The sequence below is a fragment of the Panthera leo genome, chromosome D3, assembly GCF_018350215.1.
Source record: "Panthera leo isolate Ple1 chromosome D3, P.leo_Ple1_pat1.1, whole genome shotgun sequence".
NCBI classification, from domain to species: domain Eukaryota; kingdom Metazoa; phylum Chordata; class Mammalia; order Carnivora; family Felidae; genus Panthera; species Panthera leo.
This window is the reverse complement of record NC_056690.1, coordinates 5,089,207-5,099,785: the sequence shown is the minus strand read 5'-3', so window position 1 is coordinate 5,099,785 and position 10,579 is coordinate 5,089,207. Positions and strand designations below refer to the sequence as shown.

Below are 10,579 nucleotides of genomic sequence, written 5' to 3'. Positions count from 1 at the left end.
GGACCCGCCGGGTTGTCAAGGTGACAGCGGTCGGCCTTCACGGTCGAAGGGTGACTCCGCCCACCTGCCCGGCTCCGATTGGGCGCGCCCTTTTCCGGCTCTCCTTTTGGATTGGCTGAGAGGAGCAACCCATGCACCGGAGCGTCTTGCGATTGGCTGGCGCCCAGGCCGCCCCGCCGCCGCGCGGCCGCCTGGGCTGATGTGAGGCCAGCTCTCCGCCAGCCAATCAGAGTGCGTGCCGTGTGTGGTGAGGCCGGTGGCCCGGATCCTTCCGCGGGCGGGCGCGAGTCGCTGGAGCGTTGGGAACGCGGGGCGGGGCCGGGCCGGGGGCGCGCCAAGTGGGAGGGAACCGAGCAGCGCGGGGCAGCCTCGTCCGCAGGGTTTTTTCCCTTGCTTCCCGGGACCCCTCCCGTAAATACTCACTCTCCCGTGACATCCTAAAGAATACACTAAGAAGAGGGGCGCCTGGGTGGCTCCGTCGGTTAAGCGTCGGACTTCGGCTCCGGTCCTGAGCTCCAGGGTTCGAGCCCCACGTGTTGCTCTGTGCTGACAGCACAGGGCCTGGAGCCCGTTTCGGATTCTGTGTGTCCCTCTCTCTCTCTCTCTCTTTCTGCCCCTCCTCTGCTCTTTCTGCCCCTCCTCTGCTCGTGCTCGCTCTCTCTCTCTCTCTCTCAAAAAAAAAAAAAAAGAGAGAGAGCAAGCTCGAGCAGAGGAGGGGCAGAGAGAGGGAGAAAGAGAGAATCCCAAGCAGGTTCCGCGCTGTCAGTGCAGAGCCCCTTGTGGGGCTCGAACTCCCCAAGGATGAGATCACGACCTGAGCTGAAATCAAGAGTCAAACGCTTAACAGACTGAGCCCCCCAGGCGCCCCAAAGGCAGAGCTTTTGAGTAAACTCTCCTCCCAACATGGGGCTTAGAACTCACGACCCTGAGATCAAGAGTTGGCCAGTTCCACCAACTGAGCCAGCCCGGTGCCCCCAAAGCTACTAAGTGCTAACACTGCCAGGAAGTCATCCCCCTTACAGAAAAATGGAGACACGACAGACAGGACCACAGGGTCTCGCTTTCCCTCCCCAGAGGTAACCACTGTTTGTAGGGTAATGAACGTCTGTATCAGTCTCCTGGGGCTGCCCTAATATATTACTACAAGCCTGGTAGCTGACTTGAACCCACAAACACTTATTCTCGCGCAGTTCTGGAAGCTGTGGGCAGGGCTGTGCTCCCCCTGAAGTCTCCAGGGAAGATGTCCTCCTTGGCTTGTCCGGCTCCTGGGGCTGCTAGCATTCCTTGGCTTGTGGCTGGGTCCCTCCAGTCTCCCTCCATTGTCACATGACCTCCTCCCTCGTGTCTCCTCTGTGTGTTTGTTATAAAGACACTTGTCGTTAGATTTGGGGGCTATGAGGGTAATCTAGAATGATCTCATCTCCAGATCTTTGCCTTAATTACATCTGCAACGATGCTTTTTCCAAATAAGGTCATGTTTACAGGTTTCGGGTGGACCTTGTGGGGGGAGGGGAGGGAGGGCATCACTCAACCCCCTACAATATCTTTCCAGTTTTTTTTTCCTACATGTACATTAATGGGTAGAACATATATATTATTAAGTATGCCAAAGAAGAAATTTTTTTTAACACAAATGGTATTTTACATGTATTGTTCTACATCTGTAGATATTATTCTCCAACTTGCTTTTCCTCCTGAACAATGTCTTCGAGAATGATGCTCTTTGTGGGTCAATCCTACTGCTTTTCGCTGATGTATACAGTATTGCAAGATGTGGACTGGACTGCACTTTACTGGCCTTTCTCCTGCTGACAGATTCTGAGTTTGTTTACAATTTTTCCATCCAGGCTTGGCGAAGTAAAACAGTCATTGATGTTATCAGAGTTTTAAGGCCCTGCTTTTATTTTACTTAAAAAAAAACCAAACCAATTTTTGACATTAATTTATTTTTGAGAGAGAGAGAGAGAGTTACAGAGCATGAGCGGGGGAGGGGCAGAGAGCGAGGGAGACACAGAAATCGGAAGCAGGCTCCAGGCTCTGAGCTGTCAGCACAGAGCCCGATGCGGGGCTCGAACTCACGAACCGTGAGACCGTGACCTGAGCTGAAGTCGGATGCTTAACTAACTGGGCCACCCAGGCACCCCTATTTTACTTTTTTTTTTTTTTTCAGTGTCCCGGCTTTTGTTGCAAACTCGGGTAGCCCTATTTTGCTTTTAATTGGGACAAGTATGACCGTACAAGAAGACTGAATATAGTGTGTGTGTGCAGTTTGAAGAATACTAAGTGTGCACTGTGTTCCTATGACCCAGTGTCTTGGGAGCCTGTCCCCAAATTCATCTTCTTCTCTTGGAAGAAACCAGTGCCCTGAATGTCGTACAGCCTTTCTTTGCCTTTCCTTATGTTTCTCTAACAGGTATGTGTTCCTCAGCCAGACGTTTTGGGTTTTGCTGCTTTTCCCCTTCCTGTAAAAGTCTATATGCTTCTCAGCCTTGATCTTTTTGCTCAACGTCATGTTTCGAGGTTCATTGTGCTGGCGTTTCTGTAGATCATGCCTTTTCACTGCTGCGTAGTATTCACTGGGTGACTGTCCCACCGCCTGTGTATCCCTTCTCTTGGGTTGTGGCCACCTTTCCCCCCCTCTGCTTTCTCCTGTGGCTGGAGAGGAGGCGGAGAGGTTGAACTTTGGGACACCACTTCAGGCACATTTGGCCCTTGGTAGCTGGCATCCGTCCGATTTCCACAGCCCTGTGGGTGGAGGGGGATGTTTGAGGCAACCTCACGACAGACGCCAGAAAAATAAATCCTCTAACAACCCTTTTGCCTGATGAACCCAAGGAACTCGGCTGAGTCTCCGTTTGGACTCACCCTTCACTTTTCTCCTGGACCAGCCTGGGAGAGGCTATGCTAGGGGCTGCAGGCGATGGAAATAGGTCAGCTTCTGGTCCCTTCTGGCCTTCTCTCCATCAAGTCCTACACCTCACTCCTTTGGCCATGACTTGGGGAGAGTTAATTCTATGCGAGAAGTTGTTCTCAAATCGTCTGGCCCCCACGCCCTGCCACCTGATGTCTACTCCAGCACCCTATGCCCTTGGTGTATCTTCCAAAGTATCTCTATGTATCGATAAATATTTAAAGATGTATCTCAGGGTGCCCGGGTGGTGCAGTCAGTTAAGCACCCAACTTTTGATTCTGGCTCGGGTCATGATCTCGGTTGTGGGATCAAGCCTCACGTTGGGCTCCGTGCTGAGTGTAGAGTCTGCTTTAGATTCTCTCTCTCTGCTTCTCCCCCTTCTTGAAAAAATGTATCTCTATCTAAGCTTATATTCACAAACAGGTATATTAACACCTCTCTCTCTCAATATATATATCTCCCCTTCTCATTATCCCCCACGCTTCCACCCTAGTTAAGCCACCATGATATCCCATGTGAACCTTTGCAATATTTCCCTCTATCCCACTCCAAGCTCAGCCCCACTCACTCTATTACCACACAGCAGCTAGAATAATGCTTTCAAAATATACGTCATATCACCCTCCTACTCAAAACTTTCCAAAAGGCTTCTAATCACACTTTAAATAAAGCCCATAGTCCTCACCCTGCGGACTCCCAAGGTCCTGCATTAGTCATTCCCATTTGTGCCAAACGTGCCTCAGGGCCTTTGCACTTGCTATATCCTGTCTCTCGAAGGTTCCTCCCAAAGATCGGCCCTGGGTTGGATGCTTCACTTTTGTTTCCCTAAGGTGGGACATCTTCAGGTTGTGATAGAGGGATACTACCTTGGGGATCCGACCCATCCTAGTTGTTACAGATGGCTGCCCATCTTTGCGTCAGGCGTTCTAGGCCATCCCACACGGGTACTGAATGTACCAAAGTGAGCACGAACCCCTCCGGGGGGAGAGGGCAAGGGGAGTGACTTTTGGCGATCGTTAAGGTAGAATGCTTCTGGCAGCAAGCTACGATGACTCCACTCCCCCGGGGATTAATCCGTGAGGACAGTTACTATTGATTCAGCCAGACGCCCAGGGCTAGCCACGGGCTTGCCCTGCAGCTCAGAGAGAGAATTTGGCTTTCCCCCTTTCTCTCTGCCGTCCTCTGTTAGCGGGTTTTCTTGCACCCTGGCCCTGTTTCTTGGGGTTGTGAAACACCTGTCGCAGCCCCCTGCAGAGGGACCTCACTCCTCCCCAGGAAACTGTGTGGGAGGGCACCCCCACCCCCCCATATATGCCCCTTTGGTCTCACTGGAAGCCGGTCATATGCCTGCCCGTGAGCCAATCCGGCAAAGGAGCAGAAGGATCTCTGGGATTGGCTTAGACGTGTGGGCACTGATGCCTGGGGGTAGACATTTACCGGGGGTGGTGCCCAGCTTCTTCTGTATAAGGACCTGACGGATATTCAACCTCATACTTACTCAGAGAAAGTATCCGTTCTCGTAATCTCCCTAAACCCACTGGTGGTTTAGGTGACAGATGCTCACCATGAACTCATCCCAGTTCCTACCGTGGTGTCTTGCCCTGGGGAATAAACAGTAACGCGACAGCAAAACCTCCTTTAGCGAGTAAACACCGTCCTTCCCTCTTTCTCTGGCTTAGGCTGGTCTCCTGAGGGTGAAGTTTGGCTTGGGTTGAAAGGTACTGATTGTAGAATAACCAAAGCAGTGAGATTTGTCGGCACTGATTAACTTTTTACTTTCAGATGTGTTTTTTAAATTGTTTTTGTTTATTAATTTTGAGAGAGAGAGAGAGAGAATGTGTGCTGCGTGCGTGTGGGGGAGGGGTAGAGAGAAAGGGAGGAAGAGCGAAGGCCTAGCAGGCTCCTCGGTGGACGTCAGCGCAGAGCCCCACAGCTCGATCCGACGAACTGCGAGATCATGACCTGAGCCGAAGTTGGACCCTCCACCGTCCGAGCCACCCAGGCGCCTCGTGCCCATGATGAAACTTTCTAACGTCAGCTTAGGTCAGGATTCAACCCCTTGGCTTGGGCACAGTCCTCCCAGGAGAGACTCGGGAGTTGGATTTTGTGACCTTCCCGGTAGGTGGGTAGCTGTCTGTGTCCCTGTCACGTTATTGCCCAGCTGTCCCTCTGAGGACGGACCTTTTGGGCTCTTTACCAGCTGCACCTCATCATGGCATTCTGTGTGTACAAAGAAATTTGCTTTGAGAAGAGAGGAGAAAACTGAGATCCATATCGTCAAAAGCATGTGGACGTTCGGATAAGCCTGACTTGTACCCCAGCTGTGGGGACCGCTCCTCTTCCAGGCCATCAGTTTGGGGCCTTCTTGGGAAAACTCTTTGCTAGTTCTGAATACTCACGCTTTTTCCCTTGAAGCTGCTTTCAACATATTCCAGAGGGCTCGGTGTGTTTTCATAATTTCCTACGTTAGTTAATGGTCATCTTATAATAGTGACAGTTTTGAAAGATGGAAAGCCTAACTTACTGCACAGCAGTGTGGGAGAAATAGACAGGAACTCCGACGGGCTTGTACGTGAGGGAGCAGCAGGGTCGTGGATTCGAAATATGTGGTGGGGAGGTCAGCCCTCTGATGCATCTGGCCTGGTAGGTTTCTGGATTCCGTTACAAAGCTTTGAAGAACCTAGACTAGGATGGGGAAGCACAGATCGGAAGTGTGGTGTGTGCGCAGTACCAATCTAGATCCTTGAATCCAAAACAAGCAAAGGTACAAGGGGACGTGGGGAAGGTTACACACAGACAACAGTTTAAGGTTCTCGGTCAAGAAGCGTCCTTCTAGCCATGTGCCCATTTTAAGTGGGAAGAACTTTCTGGAACCTCTTCTTTGTCCCCCTCTCTGATTTTGTCCAGAAGGATAAGGCACAGCAAGGTGAGGCCCGAAAAGGCACCTCCAGATGTTCGTATGTCTGGAAGAATGACAAAGGGGGGACAACAAGGCACTGGTTATTTTGGTTGTACTTTACCTCTTCCTTGGGTTCCCCTACAGGTGCTGTGTCTGGTTGGGTGGGCCAGGCTGAAGGGATTAAGAATGAATCAAGTGGTTGGGGAGCCTGGGGGGGGGGTGCTCAGTCGGTTGAGCGTCCGACTTGGGCTCAGGTCATGATCTCACTGCTCGTGAGTTCGAGCCCCGCATCGGGTTCTGTGCAGACAGCTCGGAGCCTGGAGCCTGCTTTGGATTCTGTGCCTCCCTCTCTCTGCCCCTCTCCTGCTCTCGCTCTCTCTCTCTAATTAAAAAAAAAAAAAAGGAAAGGATGAATCAGGCAGCTGTCAGGTGTAGAAATCCAGCCGTCTGCCTGCTCCGCGAGAATTGGCCAGTCCCCTGGTCAAACTCCGATTTGCATGCCCCATGAAGGTGAGTGAGGTCTTCCATAGCAGAACCCTCTTGCCTAGCCCACGGCACACACCAGGCATTTCTGAATGACTGTTTCTTGAGCCACTACTATGGATCAGGCTCCGGGACCCCAGGGAACCCGGGGGAACCAGTGAAACAAAGATTTTGCTTCTGTGGGATTTGCATTCCAGTGTCAAAGGAAAGCAACATGAATTATATGCATCCTTCAAAGATTAACCTCCTTCGGGGTCAAGATGAACTCACGCCTTCACAAAGGGGATAATGCAAAGAGCCAGAGCTGGCCCTACAACTTGGAGGTCAGGGGAGGTGGCTAGTCTGGAAGTCATGTTTCTATAGCAAGCATCCTGTTTTATTATTATTATTAAATGTTTATTTTTAAGAGAGAGAGACAGGGAGGGCGGGAGGGGCCGAGGGGGTGGGACAGAGGGTCTGAAGCAGGCTCCATGCTGACAGCACAGAAGCTGATATGCCGGCTTAAAACCACGAACCACGAGATCATGACCTGAGCCAAAGCCGACGCTTAACCGACCGAGCCACCCAGGCGCCCCCGCGCACCCTGTTTTAAATTAGAACCTATGTTTCTTTGCGGTGCTTGAGAGATGCAAGCTGTTTATGATTTAATGGTGTGGCTGCTTCATCAAACTGCAACACTGCAAAAAAATTGTGCCCGGGGGAGGCTGACTGGGTTGCTGCGAGAATAAATTACAAGGAGTATGGTGAGGTCCCTCGCACCGTGCTAACCAGCATACAGGAAGGAGTCCAAGAAATAAACCTTCAAAGTATGTCCCAGGTCCCATCTGTCTCTCCATTTCCACGCCTGCCACCTGGCTCAGTCACCATCATCTGTCTCAGCATCATCCTAACTGGTTTCCTGCCTATATACTTGCTCCCTGAAGACTAGTCTCACCTCAGCAGCCCCTCAGCTCAACATGTCCCTCTTCCCAGCGGTCTCGTCTCGCCCGTGGTAAAAGCCAGGCCTCAGTGGTCTCCAGGAGCCACCTGTGCTGCCCCCTCTCCATTGACTTTGTCTCCTACCCCAGATCTCTCAAGTCAAAGAAAAACACCGGGCACTCGAGTAGCTCTCTAACCCCACCCGGCACTCCTACCTCAGGGCCTTCTCCTACCTCAGGGCCTTAGCACGTGCTGTCATCGCTGCCTGGAAACTTTCCCCCCAGAGACTGAATAGCTCATTACTCCCTCACCTGCTTCAAGTCAACGGTAGTGGTCACCTTTTCAAGGGCCCTTCCCTGACAACCCTATTTATTTATTTGTTTACTTGGAGACAGCGTGATTCGGGGTGGGGCAGAGGCAGAGAGGGAGACGGAGAGAATCCCAAGCAGGCTCCACGCTGCCAGCGCAGAGCCCCACGTGGGACTCAAACCCATGAAACCGCCAGATCACGACCTGAGCGGAACCAAGAGTCCGATGCTCAACCTACTGAGTCACCCAGGGACCCCCTGACAACCCCATTGAAATAGAAACACTCCTCCACCAGTGCTCTCTAGCCTTCCCTGCTTTGTTTCTTTCCATAGTACTTAATACTTTGTATTATACGAATAACCGTATACTTATCATCTAGACGACACTCATTGGTACACTATGTGTTCTACCGTCTACAGTATGTTATGTATGACGTAATGTGATATATTCCCCGCCCCCCCTTCTGTTGACACAGGGCAGGAACTTTGCTCCATTCGCTGCTGTAACCGCAAAGCCCCGCTCCGTGCCTGGTGCCCAGCGGGCGCTCGGTCAATATCTGCAGGAGGAACAAGTCAATAGCGACCGAACGAACACAGAACGAGCCAGCGGCCCACGACCTCTGCCCTCCCGCGCGGCTTCAACCCCTTCCCGCCGCAGGTGAGGACTAGGAGCCCGGGGGCAACGCGCCTGCGCAGCGGCTCACCCACAGCACGCGCGGGTTCGAGACCCGGAGGCCGCTGGGCGTGGCGGCGCGTACTCCTTTGCGAGGCTCGGCGCCCGCGGAGGGTTACACGCGGGGGGGCGTGGCCTGCGAGGGGCGGGCCCTCCGGGGGGCGGGGCCGGCCGGGGATCCCTCAGGCGGCGGCCGCGCCGCGCTCAGTCGCGCCGCGCTCGCCGTCCTCGCCGCCGCAAGGCAGCTGCCCTCGGACCCCCGCCGCCGCGCCTGCAGACCCCCCCCCCCCCGGCCCGGTCCCGGTGCCGCTCCGCGTCCCCGTGCCCGTCCCCGCGCAGCCCCCGCCGCAGCCATGTCCAAGCAGCCGCGAGCCGGCGGGGAGGAGATCCTGGAGTGCCAGGTGATGTGGGAGCCTGACGGCAAGAAGAACACGCAGATGGACCGCTTCCGGGAGGCCGTGGGCGCTGCCTGCGGCCTGGCGCTGGGTGAGTGCGGGCGCGCGGCCCGGGGGCTCCCCGGCCACCCCGTCCCCAGGGCCAGGGCCCTCCAGAAACCCGGCTCCCCCTCGGAGAGGGGCCCGCTCCTGGGGACCGGGGCGCCCCCTTCTCCCGGGCGTTCCTGGCAGGGCCCCTCCTAGCTGTTGGAGGGGTCTCCTGATTTCCAGTCTCCTTCCTGGGGGGCTTGGAGGAGCCCCTGGAAGTGGGGACCCCCTTTCCGGGGGGGGGGGACTCCTGACTGTGGCATCTGCGTCCCTGGGAGGGTCCCCCAGCCCCCCGGCCTTGGAACCTGGGGGCACTGAGAGATCCGTCGTTAGGCCAGGCGTTCTCTGGGGTCTTGCACTCTGGCCTGGTGGGGGGGGGGGGCTTCCTTCCAGACGTAGGATGTAGGGTCTTTCTGACTTGTGGCTCTTCTCCTGGGTGTGTGGGGGTCACTCACCAGCCAGTAGCACCTGCTGTCTCGTCCTAAACCCCCCCCCCCCCCGCCTTACTAAAAGGCCAGTGTGGCTGGCATTCAGGCTCCTGGGAGAAAGATGGTCAGGGAGGAACCTTTGGGGTTAGGGCGGGACTCCTTCTCTGCCTGTTGGCATTCCCAGGCCCCAGCAGAACCCAGTCCCAGGCCTGCCATCCAGGCGCCACCCCGGCTCTCAGAAACCACCTGGCTGGGTTTGGGCTGGGCGCACCAGGCCCTTTTCCTGGGTGGGAAGCACTCTGGCCTGGGCCTCCCTGCAGCTCAGCTGGCTTCTGAGGCTCCTGTGTTTTTGCTGTAGGGGAGTCGCTGCCTCCTTATGTGCCCCCCTTTTCCTGGGGCCCTTGTTCCCTCTGCCCTGAACGTTGGCTGGGTTTCCTGCTTCCTGCTTTTCCTCCCTCCTCCCTCCGGTGCACCCTGCTTGCTTTCCCGGAGCACAGGTCTGACTTTTCACTCCTTGGCTGCGAGTTCACAACGGCCCCTTGTTGACCGTGGAATTGCACACAGGGCCGCCTGGCAGCTTCGTGTCCCCCACGGCGCGACGGGTGTCCTAGCTTCCGCTGAGCCCCTGTCCTTGGCAGACCCAGCCCTGTCGCGCCCCTCTCTCCTGCACACTAGACAGGGAGCACCTTGGAGACAGATGTGGCTTATTCCTCCGGGGCCTTTCAGGGCGTAGCTGGTAAGTGACCGTGTGTCGGGCTGGGGCGAACAGACGCGGCTCCAAAGAGCTGGGGGTGGAACCTCGTTCTGCGTTCTCGCCTCCATCCCGTCGGCGTCTCCTCTGCCAGCAGTAACAAACTCTCCCGTGGCGAGCCAGCCCTGCCACCCTAGGAAACCGCCGCACATGGGTTGTGCGTGGGTGAGACCCATCTAACCTGACGGCCTGGATTCTGAACTGGCTCCACCATTTACCGGCTGCGTGATTAAGAGAAACTCACCTGATCTTCCCAAGCCTCTTTACAGACTTTCCCCGTCTGTAGAATGGGCACGATGAGAGGGCCGGCGTCAGTGGGTGGTGGTGCGAGGGTGGCAGGAGGTGATCCGGCCCAGCGGTCACTTGCACCTGGCCTGCGGGTTGCTGTGTAAACACCACCGGGCACTGGCAGCTCCCAGTTGGCCTGCTCCGGGCTGGTGGGGGGGGGAGGGGGGTGCCCGGGGCCAGATTGGCGCCGTGGACTTAGGACTTCACTTGGGCGGCTCACACACTGGGAGACACGCAGGAAAAGCGAAGTTTCCATCTTCTTTTGAAAACCTAAAGGCCTGTGTTGCTGGGCCTGTATCCCCACGTGGTGGCAACGAGCTGGCCCCGGTGGGGTTCGTCTCTTAGTCTGGGGGTGGTTTAGAGCTTGGCGTCTGTCTTTTTGTCCTCTTCTGCTCCTGATGGCTAAGCCAGCCTGCTCTTCTCGCCCTTCCAGAGGCC

At 55.2% G+C, this 10,579-nt stretch overlaps 1 protein-coding gene across 4 annotated transcripts in view; it reads left to right on the top strand.

Annotated features, from left to right (window-relative positions):
* Window positions 1–8,490: 8,490 nt before the first annotated feature.
* The window catches only part of AACS (acetoacetyl-CoA synthetase), a 63,720-nt gene continuing 61,631 nt past the window's right edge, over window positions 8,491–10,579 (top strand). For all 4 annotated transcript variants that reach the window (XM_042910232.1, XM_042910236.1, XM_042910233.1 and 1 more), the window contains exon 1: window positions 8,491–8,678. In XM_042910232.1, the coding sequence (XP_042766166.1) occupies window positions 8,546–8,678 (133 nt within the window). In that variant the 5' untranslated portion in view covers window positions 8,491–8,545. The remainder of the gene's footprint in view (window positions 8,679–10,579) is intronic.